General features: G+C 45.0%; 1 protein-coding gene across 3 annotated transcripts in view; it reads left to right on the top strand.

Annotated features, from left to right (window-relative positions):
• Window positions 1-13,532, top strand: part of IFT43 (intraflagellar transport 43) — a 43,512-nt gene extending 29,980 nt beyond the window's left edge. For all 3 annotated transcript variants that reach the window (XM_064423811.1, XM_064423813.1, XM_064423812.1), the window contains 4 exons: window positions 10,540-10,612; window positions 12,040-12,115; window positions 12,436-12,498; window positions 13,288-13,532. In XM_064423811.1, coding sequence (XP_064279881.1) covers window positions 10,540-10,612; window positions 12,040-12,115; window positions 12,436-12,498; window positions 13,288-13,398 — 323 coding nt within the window. In that variant the 3' untranslated portion in view covers window positions 13,399-13,532. The remainder of the gene's footprint in view (window positions 1-10,539; window positions 10,613-12,039; window positions 12,116-12,435; window positions 12,499-13,287) is intronic.
• Window positions 13,533-13,829: the final 297 nt, after the last annotated feature.

The raw sequence follows: 13,829 nt of genomic DNA, 5'->3' as shown, positions 1-13,829 counted from the left end.
GGGTCTTCCAGACAGATTAAGCATTGCAACATATGACTGCCAGAAGTGGCACCTTTATAGCATTGGCATCTTCAGAACAGACTAAATTTTCCCCCTGGGAAGTTCCTTGGGCTTCTTAAATTTCAGCGTATGTCACTGAGGCTGGTAGTCTGTTCTGAACAGCTCTGTTTGCATACATGCTGTCCTTTTTGTTGAACCCTGGTCATGTACTTGCAGTATGACTATCTTTGCTAGCCAGGCATAAAAATGCTTGCCACATGCTTGTTTGTAGCATGTGACTTTCAGCACTCCAAGACCTTGGGTAATAAATATAGAATAGGATTGATGCAGAGTGTGGTATGAAGACATGCTGAATCCTAATAGACTTCACTTATTTATTTTTGTCTAACCTGTGGTTAGCAGCTGAATTTGGATTGTTTGCAAGCTGGCATTTGGCCTTGGATTAAATGTATGCATTAGAAGAAAGATATAGTATGGTTCCTACCCAGGCAGCTTCTGGTATAAATATGCTGGGTTGTGGATCTAATTTGTATATAGAAAAATCTCTAAAATGGATGGTGCATTGCGTAGTTGTGTTCCTATTCTGACAAGGAGATTAGGCAAACTGTACCTAATCTGGAGAGGTATTTTCCATGTGAGCTCAGCAACTGGAGTGAAGAAGAGTGACATATAAACAAACTCCAGAAGAAGGTTACTTTTTTGCATAAGCAGAGAGATACAAATAACTGCCTAGTGTAGAAGACAGGGAGTAGCATGCAGTGGCTGTGGCTGTGCAGGAAATTGAGCTGTATCAGCCTCCCCTTTGCATAGAACTGCACTTCAGTTTGTGTCCTTAACTGGAACAGTAAAGCCCAGAGTATAAACAAACAAAAATCAAGACATTGGTGTATGGATCCCCAAGGATGGGTCACGGTTATTTTGTGCTGCATAATGTCTTAGCTTGTACACCTTAATATGAACAGGCGCGGTTGCGTAATGATTGCTGCTGTCAACCAATACATTTGGATCGCCTTCCTTTAACCTGTTAAAAAGCTGAGCTGTACCATTCCATTAACATTGTTTGTCCCCCATCCAACCTTTTCATTAGAAGAATGAAGGACAAAACTACATGCCCTTAAAAAGGTGTTCTTATGAATTTGAAATGTGCTCAGTTGTCATTTATACATCTCTAACAACCAGAGGCTCTGAGTTTGGAGTCCATTTGAGAACGTGTTAAAAAAGTATAGGGGCTGTAGAGAACCCAGTTTGGCAGGTGGAACGTGGAGGGAAGTTTGTACAGCCAAGTGGAGACTTCTGGGCTTGACAGGCTTTGTAGTTTCAGAAATAAAAGTAGAATTCTTTCACTGCTCCTGGCTTGTGTCTGAAATAGCATCTGATTCCTTATCTCTGTGGGAGTTTGGGGGAGAAGGATGGACACTTCTCAGGCTGTGTGGAATGAGTGAAACAGTATGGGAGGTAATAAGTGGGTGGACCAGACAGGGACATGCATGGAATGATCTGCAGTTTCAGCCATTTGTTATGGTTGCACAGGGAAACTCAGAAGGTGCAAGACAGTTTTGAAAAAGTGCAGCGTCTCTCCAAAAGTAGCTCTGGATTATCTAGTTGATGGCTAGGTTGATTTCCTACAGCAGCCACTGCAATCTTAGTGCTGACCCTCCTGAGCACATGGTGGTACTCGTGAGAACTCAGGCACAGCAAATGGATAATGCCTCTGTTAGTGGGTGTGTGCCCACTGGACTTTGTCATGGGGGACCAGGTCCTCTGCATGGTGAGAAACCTGCTTTAGCAGGATTTAATGCATGACACTTGAGGAATAATAAACCTTCACAAGCAACACAAAAGTGTTTAATTCCTAAAGGACAGGCCTAGTTAAGTCACTTTCGGCCAGGGGCAATTGGGGGCTTAATGCTTTGTATGTAGCAATCTGTGCAATCTGAGAGAGAGGAGTTTGAGGGTAATTGCTCAATTTTCTGTCCATGTCAACAGGGAAAATGAGCAGCAGTGAGTGAGCTCTGTATGGCAGGGAAACTGCTCGAGATGGGAGATGTGAGACCCTCTGTGGAATTTAAAAGGTGCTGTCTGCAGCACAGTGCTTCCTTTTCTGTAGCAGCTAAGAGCTTCTGCCACGTGCAGACTATCCTTTGTCATGAGGTGGGAGGGAAGATGGGACAACCAAGCTGAAGTTGAAGGGCTTTATCCTCCCTTTGCTCCTTTCTCCAGCAGGGCATAGAGGGCTTTACTCTGTTCGTGTGTCTCTTTCTGGCACACAGCTAGATAGGGCTGTTTCCTATCAGGGCAAGAAATGCTAACATTCCTCCCCCACCTTAGCAATCTGATTTGTCCTTTGGCTACAAGTTTCTTTGTTGTTCCTTTCTTGTCCACCCGTTCTGCACTGCTGTGTTGTATTCCCCCTGATGTCTTTCTCCTTAGTACTTTGCCCTTGAATTTTTCTCCTCAGCACTTTATGGGAACTTATTAGCTAAGGTTGTTCTCCCTCTCCCAGGTGTTCCCACATCTGATGCCCCACCATCAGAAGTCCCTTTTTGCTTTCTCTCTTTTACTCTTGGGATGCATAGCTCCTAGAAAAGGGCTTTTCTTGGAGGACTGGGATATCATGTGTATTTTCTGTCTGCAGGAACAAACAGCTTGTTATTTTAAAGGAGATAGTGTGTGTGAACGAGACAGCTGATTGAAATGAAAGCCTAACTATGCTACATAGACAACTGGAACCTGACCTGCAGGTGAGGAAAGCTGCCAGGAGACAGTCACTAGATCTGTGCCCTCAAGGCAAAACCCTTTCCTGCCTGCTGGGAAGCCTCCTCAAGGAAGCAGAGCTGATGATTAGACCTCTCTATGCAATGTCAAAACTCTAGAAGGACTTACCCTTCTGGCATGTGCCAGCAGCTCCTTTGCATTTGAACAGGATAAGAGTCCAGACTTTGAACAACAGAGAGGAAGTGGGCAGATGCCATGGTCCCCAATCCTTCTGGGTAGTGATATCTGTCAGGTGAGAGGTCTGCAATTCACAGCCATAAAATATCCAACACTGCTTGAGCTGCATGCAAATATACACCAATGATGATATTCCTCTAAAGACCTTAGAATAGAGCACAGTGAGGGTTATTGTTGGCTCTATCATTCCTGATCAATTTTGCCAGTTGCTTCCCTGGTGAGCTGCTGTTTCCACAGAGCACACTAAGTGCTGGTGGATTCCAGAGGCCATGAGCTGCAAGGACAGCTGCAGTGGCTGAGCATGAGGGTAAGAGAGGGCGGAATCTGTAGGAACAGTCAGGGATATGGCAGGTGGGTACTTCATAGGCTCAGAAGGCAGTGTTGGAGTGATTTGGGAAGAGATAAATGGATGAAAAGTTCTGAGCATCAGTGAAACGGAGACAGAGTGAAAGACATGCTGTTTTGGAAGTGGTATGAATGGGCTGAACAGAAGGTTTTGGGGCAGAGAGTGTCAGTGGTTATTGGGTCTCTGTGACTCTGCGTTGTGACATCATGTGTGGCTCTTTCAGCACACCACAGCTCTCCCCTTTCCTGCTCCCCCACCCAATGCACTACTCTGAGTCTCTGTGCAAGGTCACTGAAGGGCAGACTTGGCCCAGCCTGATGGTTTCCACCGAGCTGTTGGTCCAGGCCAGTTTGAACTCCTCCAATAATTGCTGGAATTGTGATCTAGAGCTCTGGTGCTGGAGAAAGGCTCTCTCTTGAGAGCCACAGTAGGCAAGGGAGAGCAGAGAGTATGTCCTGAGAGACTGTCTTGAATCAGTAGACCACTGGCCAAGGGTCAGTGGGCTCCTTAATTACAAGGGAGCACATACAGCTTGTTGAGGGCTGAAAATGACAGTCTGAGGAAGTTGCTAAATTCTGCGATATGGTGGATACACAGTCATATTGGCTCTGTGATTGCTGAGTCCATAAATGTATTTGACGGACTAGGTTTACCTAAAATACCCTTTAAGAAAAAGCTCTTGAAAGATGATTACAGAATTGAGACACCATCATTTAAAACTGCCTGAGGCAAACTCCTTTGAAAATTGCAGCAGTGGAGGGACAGAGAGAGAACCGCATAGCCCTTGATTGTAGTGTCGTTCCCTCAGGACCCGTCCCCCCTCCTCCTCAGTTTCTCATCTGATATGAGAGAAAGCAGCAGTAAGATTCCTCATCTGTCTTATGAAAATCCGATTCTGAGTGGCTCTGATCAAACCCAGCTGGCTGTCAGCAGCGGTGGCCTTGTGTGGAGGGAGGGAGGCTTCTGAGGAGTTGCTGGATGTGGAGGTGTCATGGGTGCTGCCGATCAAAGAGGCATTTTTTAATAAATATATATAAGAAAAAATAAAAAACCTAAGGATTTAGCATAAAAGAAGTGTAGTTTGTCTTGTTTTTCCAGTGTAACATGAAGAGGATGAAATAGAATCAGGCATGCCTGCTCCTGAACATACTTCCACAGGAGCATCCTGAGAAGCTGCTTTCCCTGCCCCAGTAATGCTCTAGCACAAAGTCCCTTATCTCCAGCGTTGTTGAAGAGGGTTTTATGTTTCTGAGTTCACTAGACCCTCTCAGGACACCTCATACCTTCTCATCTGATGCCCTACTACCTTCTGAGTATGTTTTAGCAGGAGAGTAATGCAAAGGAGCAGGGAACAGCCTTTGAAAAGAGGAAAACACATGTTACTGGAAAGGAGGGCAGGTGTACTGCTCTGTCAGGGGGCTGTTGGTAAGACTAGGAGCTGTGTTACCACTCTAAATGCTGATAACCTCAAGGAGCATGGTGGATGCCAGGTCCTGGACCTGGCCTCCAGTCTCTCCTGTCTTCTGCTGCTGCTGAAGAAACCTATGCATTAAGAGGTTCCTCACCTTTAAAGCTGTCAGGGTCTGCTTCTACTTGCAAAAGTACAAGCCATGCATTACTACTTGTGAAGCGCTGCACTGAGCCCAGCAACTCATCTGATAAGGCTGTTCTGTGCCTCTCCTCACACTTCAAATGACTGAAACTGGGCAGAACCTTTGTGTCAGCAGCAGCCTTGGGAAGCAGCAGAAGTGCCTGATGCCTGTCCCCTGCAATATGAACACACCACACTATTGAGGCAAGTAGAATGTCACCCCCCAGCCAGTCATCCATCTAGCTGAGATGCAATATTATGCAAGGCAAATGTATAACCTTTTAATGCAAGGCTGGAGGGTCAGTACTGAATCTGCTGTATGACCTTCCCTAGATCCTGTGACTCCTCTGGCACCTGCTCACAGGGTGACTTTTCCTATCAGCTTGGCCCGGTTGTGCTGTTACCGTCCTCTTCTCAGAAGGAGGCTTTGGGACATGGGACTCTCAGGTTATCTTCTGCTTATCTCAGCTTTTGAGACAGTGCCCTGGTAGCTGTGGTTTTGTCTGCTTTTCACTCTGTTTTCATCTTCCTGCTGGTTGACCAGGCAGGTACGCTGTTCCATGCTGGCCTACTAGTAGGGTGATTTCAGTCAGGGAAAGATCCCTATGAAATTAATGTCCCAGCATTCAAAGAAGCATTCTTTATTCTCTCCATTTGCCTGCTGCTCTCCTGAGAAAGCTTCCAAGAGGCTTCAAGCTTGTTTGTGTGTTCAGCAGAAGCTGTCTGTGTCCCTTGTTCTTTATGGTTTTTTGACGATTTTTTTTGCCTGTTGCTTTCCACTTTTTACTTTTTTTTTTTTTTAATTCTCCATTTTTCCACTTAGAAAAAATATTTATTGCATTGAGATGCACTAATTAAAGCCGTTTTCTGGTATTTGGTTACTGAAGTGTTTGATGTCTCTCTGACAAGACCATGAAATGCACAGAGTGTCCACAGGGACAGAATTTGCTGAACACGGTGCTTTGTAAATGAGGGGACACAGTGTCGCAGCAGCTCATGAATATGAAACGCCCATGATGCTACCTCAGTGGACTTGGGAACACAGATGAATCCTGTCATGTGCTAAATGAGACCAATTTCTTTCACTTAACTTCATCTTCAATCAGACCTTCCATTTGCCTGTTTAAAATTCCCCAAACGTGATGCAGAAGGTAACAGCATTCAGTAAAACAAAGTTTTGCAGCAGCAGAGATATTGTAATTATTTCAGTTTTACATTTTATAAGCAAGCAACATAAAATAAAGTTAGTTTCATTTTTGTACCTGCTTGGTGGTAGGAGACTGCCAGCTCCAGAGGCCACTGCCCTCTTTGTGTTCTCTGGATATGGTGGTGTGTGCACAGGGAGGGCAACACAGTACTCACCACAAAAGTGTCCATTCTGAATGGCCTTTGAAACACTGACCCAGCTGGGGAAGTGGATCAGACTGTGTGAGATGGAGTCTTCTTTGTGTATGGGTGCCAGGATGGAGGCTCAGGGTGCTCTTAAAGCAGCTTAGGGAGTAAGCAGCACACTCTGACTAACTGCAACCTGAACTGGAACATGGTTTCTAAATGCAGCTTTGCCAGTGATTTATTGCCTGACCTGGAAGAGGTTCTGTCTGTCCCTGGAAGAGATTTTATCTGTCCCTATTTATGTGCCATCTTGTATTTAGCAGACAACTTAGTTCTTTGGGGCAAGGACCAGATCTTACTGTGAGTTTACAGGATTTTAAGAGACCCAGCCTGCAGGTGTTGCTACTAAACCAAAAATCAGCCCTGCCTGGGAGGGGAGGTGCAATTTACCAACTTTCAGGAGCAGCTGGGTATTAGATTTGTACCGATTCTCCCATCTCCTGCTTGTTGCTTCTGTGGTTGTCTTCTTTGCCTGTCAGTAAGTTATTTGCTAAGAGGTAAAAAAAGTGATGTTTGGTACATGTACTTTAATATGAAGACATAAAGCTCTCCTTTCTGTATGACTTGAAAATTTTTTGACTGTCTGCATATAGCATGGGTTGCCTTTACTCTTTCCCCTCCATCTTCTCCTCCTCCCATTCACACACTTCTGTCTTACAGCATTGGTGCCTTGCCATAACTTAGTCACAAAGCTCTTTTTGTGTAAGACCTGGCTAAGTTCAGCTGTTCAAATAAAATATTATTCTGAATTATATGCTGGGACTTAGATGTTCTGGGACAATCAGTTTTGTGCAGTGACTTAACCCCCCAGTTAGCCAACTTGGTACTGGTATCTCCTGCCACACCATAACTTCCATATGAGTAAGCTCATTTTGATTTCATTCTTTGTTCACTTGTTCATAACCATCTGGGAGGTGGAGGGGAGTTTGCATTTGTCATCTAGCGTTTGGTGCTCACTCATCTTTGCACAGGCCATTTGTTCACTACACTGAGCTGGTATCTGTGAAGGTGTGTCCTTTCTTGCAGTCATTTCTGAGATGTGCCTACATGGGCATGAGAGCTTGGCCAGTAATGTATGTGTCAAGGTTCTGCACCAGAAGCACAGGTTTATGGAAAATGATCTGAAATCCCCACACTGAACAGGAGAGGAAAAATGCGGGTGACAAAGCACACAGAGTGGGGGTTTGTTATACAACTTTGTTGTTGGAAAAAGATGTAGTGGATTGGGAGGACATGGTCCTGTGAACATTTCTGCATGTACTAATGTTGTATGTAAAGCCTCCCTGCAGCTAGTGGGAGTATTAAACGTAGAGCATATGCCTACCCCTGCAGCACAACAGCCCGTGCTGTGCTATCCCCCTGCAGCTGACACAACTTAGCTGTGTTACCAGAGCTTATAGGAAAAAAGATGTGAATCTCAAGAAGAGCAACAAAAACAATTAAGAGGCTGGAGAATCAGTGGGGGTAAGGTTGGGTCCTTGCTGATGAGCGAGAGCTGAGACACTTTGTACAGACAGAAGGGAGAGGGATTGTGCTGAACTGGCACCATGGGAATTGGCAGAGGGAAGCGGTAGTTATGAGTAACAAGTGAAATAAAGACCCAAATATTTCAGGAATTATTTGTCCCTGATAGCAGTTAGCCCAGGGACCTGATATTTTCTTAAAATTGGAGACATTTCTGTACTGTTTCCTGTCAGTCTCACAGTCCTAAAGGGCATTGCTTCTGCCTAGAAATGGACAAGGCATCTGCACTTTGCAGTAAGAACAAGCGTGCACTGGCCTTTGTTGGAGGGGCTGGCAGGGGCCCCCAGAGCTTTTCCAACTCTTCTGTCTGAAATATTTTCAAAGTGTCTATAAAATATAGAATTTCTTTTGAAAAGAATTTCTAAGTGATCGCCTGAATTTTGCTAATACAGAGTGGAGGTCGTGCTCTGCAAGGGGTTTAGAAATCTCTCCATGGAATTCACTGGCAATGAGATAAAATCAGCACTAGAGAACCCAGGAGTCTTTGTGAACCTACAAAATGGAAGGAACATCACTGATCAGGGCCCTAAGTTTACAGCTTTTTCTAGTGTAAAAAAGAGATCAACAAAAACAAAAGAGAACTGGCAAGAGAAGACTCCTGAAATAGCTGCCAAAATGAGCACTGAGTGAAGAAATTCAGTTTCCTGCAAACACCTTTTACATTTCTGCTGTCAAAAGTGGATAAGGATCTGACCTTCTCCTGCTCTGTGGGTGAAGACAGCTCTGTTCCCAGGTAGCTTTTAATTTACTTGTGCTTGCTGAGAAATGTTCATAGTCTCGTCATAAAAGAATAAATTAGTTCAGGAGAGGTTAAACAGTTTCTCATTCCCGTGCTCATTTTCCTGGACTTAACAGGGCACCTCTGCACAGAGCTTCATTCCCCTCCTTGGACAGTGTGTTCCCTCCTTGGTCCTTGTTGCTTATATACAGGGACTTTCTCCCACATTATCCCTGAGCAGATTTTACCAGCTTCCTCCGCATGTTGGTCTGTCTGTCCCTGGAGATGCTTTTGTCCCATAAGTGCATTTTGGTACAAGTTTTACCAAGAGCTGGGAGCTTCTGCAGGAAGGAGCCAATGGGATAGCAGCTTCTACAAGGTATTGTCCTCACAAGCAGAGCTGGGGAGATCTGCCCCAAATGGCCAGCGTTGAGACGTTCTGTGCACTTGCCTCCTCTGCCTTACGGACAGCCTAGGGGCTGTTGCTGCAGTTTCCCTTTAAATGTCTTCGGGAAGTTTGCTGCAGTTGGAGAACCTCTTCAAAAGGCACCTGCTCCTTGGAAGCTAGAAGGCACGGCTCTGCTGAGACCGGCCAAGCTGTCACTCCTCTTGCCGTGGCCATGCTCGTGACAGCCCCTGTCCCGCTCAGCCTTCCTCAGGCAACCAATTAGCGAGAAATCCCACTGTGTGGCCAGCTCCGGCGGGGCACTGCGCCGGGGCCCGGCTGACCCGTGCCCTGCTGCAGCTGGGCCAGGGCTGCCTCCTGCCCGGCGAGCGGGGGCACAGGCGGACGTGCAGCAGGGGAGGGCAGCCGAGGCTCTGCACAGCTCTGACAGGCGGCTGGACTGGGGGCTTCTCGGGAAGACCCTGCCCAGAGCCCTGCCACCAGGCACCATAGGTGGGAATGTCTCTCCAGCTCCTGAATATTCATCTCAGCCTGGGCTGGAAAACGGGGCAAAGCCAGGCTCAGCTGCCTGCTGCCATCCAGCAGTAGCGTTGCTGCTGGCAGATCTGGGAGCAGGCTGCTCATTCCAGTGCTGAAGGAGCCAGCTCTGCCTGCTTACTGGGCAAGTGGAACCTTTTCCCTGAGCCAAACCAGCTTCTCCATGATTCGAGGGCTTGGGGTCTCTGGAGAGTCTTTGCAGCCTCGAGTCTTTAAGGGAGCTCTGTATTGGTGTACTCTGTTCTTGCTTTGAGCCTCCAGTTACTTTGCCTTCTCTTTCTCCTTTTTTTGCACTAACTTTTTGCAGTGCTTTATCAAATGACAGACTGTGCTTACAGCAATGCTTTCAGGGCCTTGCTTCTTTTGTAAGATGCAAAGCACACTCAGTTCTTCCTCCTATCCTCAATTCTTTTGTTTCTAGCATCCTTTTTATTTGGAGTAGCCATTCTCCTTGTGCTGGGAATACCCAGTGAACTTCAGCCATTCCAGGATGATACTGGAAGTCATGAAAAAGGTTTGTGACAAAACACCAAGACGTGTTCCCTAGTGTTTGTATCTGCTAGACCATCAGCACTTCCCTCCTGAGGAAGGTCCACAGGCCTCTGCACAGCCTGATACCCAAACAGCAGATCCTTCAACGTGTAGTTTTATGTGGAGTCTCTCAGTTTCTGCCCCACGTTTCATTTTTTACAGACTAGGTGACTGGTGTCTGAATAAATAATAACACATAACAAACAAATTCTTGTCAGTTGATGATGGCAACATAGGCAGCAAGTGGTACAGGGGGCTTCTTTTGGCTTCAAGGTTGTGTTCAGATGCACAGTGCATGGCCTATAGAGCCCTACCTGGATTAATCTGTTCCTCTTGCAAGATTTCTTGTGACCTCAGACTTCAAAGTTTAATTGCCTTGTTTAAATATTAAACAATTTTTAATTATTGCTAAATAACTGTTTTGTGTTTCCCTCTAATAAGAAACAGGATGCTTCATATCTGTAAAGCAATGGAACCTTTGTCTTCAGTGAGAGGAGAGCACAACACTCCCCACTTACTGCTGCTGCTTTCTCTTGTTGCAGACATTCCTGTGATCCCTGACTTGGAGGATGTCCAGGAGGAAGATCTGGCCATGCAAGTGGCAGCTCCCCCCAGGTAAGAGCACTGCCAGGTGCTCTTGAGGCTCTCAACAGCAGTGCAAACTGGCTAGTGAAATTAAACCCATCTTACTCATGCTCTGGATGTCAGCAGCAGTGCTGTTCAGCAGGATTTGGTGTGGTCTTTTGTGACAGCAGTGCTGCAAGCTGAACAGTGCAAAATTCTTGTTTCCTATTACACAGAGAAAGCAAATAATGCATATTCTCTCTATATATAAAAAACCTAAATTAGAATAATGTATTTGATGTTGCAAAATCAAACTCTCAAAAGTAGGGAATTTCTTGATTTAAGGTTGTCTGCATAACCCCAAATGTCTCCAATGCACATGCATTATCACACATACTTAATTTTGATGGTTGTAGGCTGCTTTGTCCTCCACAGGATATTCTTCTTACTCAAGTGCATAGTTAATTTGCAAAGTACAATCTTCAAAGTGTTGTTTGAAGGGGCTGTTGCAGTAGCCTTGGAGTCAGCTCAAGAGAGACCAGAAAGTTTTAAGAAATGAAAGTTTTTGGCGTTTTGTCTTAAACATACCAGGAAAGTCTTCTTTCCTCTAATGGGCCTATTCCCAAGGTCACACACTGGGATTTCTGTTGATCCTTACTTGGAGGGGTAGGATATCTTACTCCTGGCCACAGATGCCTCTCCCACCAGTGAGGAGTAATAATTGTAATTATATAGCTGTTAACAAAAATAATTGACAGTTTATGTAGTAAATTTAAAATTACTGTGTCTCTCACTGGAATTAATTTCTTTTGCTCTCTCTTTATTTTTTCAATAAATGATCAGATCCTCCTATATTCATAGTTTTGTTGCAGTAGAAAAGACAAGTGATTTTCATGGACAAACACAAGAAAATTAAATTAATAGAAGTCTTTTCTATAGTGTTGGATCACTTGTGAAGGCAGGTGTGGTACCAGTGTATCACAGTGTATCACCCTCCTACAGCATGTTTTTCTTGGAAGGCTACATTTTAGGAAGTCATATTTAATAGCTCTGATGCAGCTCAGACATAAAAGGCCAAAAATCCCTGCTATTCTCTAGCTTGTATGGTGTTGCTCTCAGAGGTTCCTTTGCTAAGACACTGGGGCTGTTTGAATGCTCACTATGTTCTTCTCTTCTTTCTAGCCCTTGCAACTAGTCTGTGGATCTTGTTTTGGCATGCTGGTTTCTCTGAGGAGTTCATGGTTGTGCCACATCCAAATCCATATTTTTATGCATGTGCACGCCCTGGTACTTAGAGTTGTCAATGACTGTTCATTTGCTGACTGAGCTGTGCTTCTGTCTGGGTACATCCATCCCAAGAGTCCGCATGGGGGATGTGGACACTCGAGATGTCACCAGATGACCGTTCATGGCACCCTTCTCCTCACATGTGCTTCCACACTGACACTGGCTTGTTCTCTGACCCTTTCTGGCTGCAGTGTGCAGGTGAACCGAGTGCTGACCTACCATGACCTGGACAAAGATCTAATGAAATATGCTGCCTTCCAGACTCTGGTAAGTGGATTTTGCTATGGGCTGGCCAATGTGAATCCTCTCCTCCACAGTGGTACTCAGCTGCACAAAATACACAGCCTTATCATCCAGAGAACTTGCAGTCTCCCTGTAAGTCTGTTCCTCTCTGCAACATGGCTTTTGTACTTGTGTCTGTAAATATTGTGCATGTGGTATCTATTTCTCAGATGAGGTTCTTGCTGTTGTCCTGGACAAAGTGACCCTTATGAGGCAAATGTGGCAATGTCTAACAAATGTATCTGGTGAAATGATGGTGTTCATTTTCCCAATGTCTGTAAGACTATGACTCTGAATTTTCATAGGATGGGGAGGTAGACCTGAAGCTCCTCACCAAAGTTTTGGCTCCAGAGCATGAGCTACGAGAGGTAAGTCTTTGTTTTGTGGAACACCAACAAGGTAAAAGTTTCTTGTTTGTCCGAGACTGTACTAGGAAAGGAAGCTTTGTCAGTGGGGGAGAGAAGAGATGTGAGGAGGAGCTTGTCCAAGCTGTTGGAGGTTTGACTTCCCCAGCAGGTGATTTTTAAGATAGGGCTTTCTTGGTGTGAGTTTATGGCATCACTATGATTGGCCAGTATGAAGGAGCTGGTCAGGAAAATGTGCAAGGCCTGGTACTTGGGGGTACAAGGGGTCAGAGACCCCTGCAGAAACAGTGCTTTGTCCTTTGGTGACCACCATGAGCTACAGGTGGTTCTGCAGAAAAGTACAGAGGGACAAAGGCAGAAGGCATTTTGGGTTTGGGCAGGGGGTTTTTAAAGCGGGACAGAACAACCTCAATACAACTGGGTGGGCAGGAGCTCAGGCCTTGCAACAAAGGATTTCTGCAGCTTTGAACTGCACATGCTTCAGCAGAAGTGGAGAAGAATGGAAGGGCTTCTTTCTGTGCCCTGCATGGGAGTATCTAATATTAACAAGTGTCAACAAATACGTCCTTTTTGGAATTTTAGAACATGAATAATTTTGTCCACATTTTAAAATTGTAGCAGATATTCACATTTCTTTCTGGCTAGTATTACTGCTCTAGCCAGCTGAATCTGAGACTTCCCTGGTCAGGGCAGTTGCCTTTTGGTTTCTCTCTTTGCTGTTCTGGCATTGTTCAGAGAAATTTGGGTAACACAGTAACATTTCAGCATGTTTGTCTTTTTTCCTCTTGGTAGGATGATGTCAGCTGGGATTGGGACCATCTCTTCACAGAGGTGTCATCAGAACTAGTGACTGAGTGGGACCTGGGACAGTCGGAGAGGGAGGACCACCTCAGTCTCCCATAGAGCTCTGACACACCAGATGTCTCATACATCCATCTCCTGTAAATAGTTAAGCACCTAGATTTTCTATTCACTTGTTTGTATTTGAGAATATATTTCAGACGTGAAAATAAATAGGACCTTGCTTCATAGAAAAATTCTCTTGGGAGAAGTTTTGGTTATTTTTTAATAAGAATTTTTCTTCTCAAAAGAAATTAAGAATTCTAAACACAATAAAATATTTACTTATAAAGTAAATATTTACTTATTCCACCTCAGTAGCACCTCTACAGATAACTGCAATGGTCGATCTTTTCTCTATAGAAACGCAGCGTCTCTGGAGTGGACCATCATACAATGGAGTGTGGTTTGCTCTGATGGCTATCAGAGAAGCTTGGGCTGATATGACTTATTTTCATAGGACATCCAGGTTACCATCTTCCTCACAACAGACA

Source organism: Passer domesticus, chromosome 6 (genome assembly GCF_036417665.1).
Source record: "Passer domesticus isolate bPasDom1 chromosome 6, bPasDom1.hap1, whole genome shotgun sequence".
Classification (NCBI taxonomy): Eukaryota; Metazoa; Chordata; class Aves; order Passeriformes; family Passeridae; genus Passer; species Passer domesticus.
This window is presented reverse-complemented; position numbering and strand designations above follow the sequence as displayed.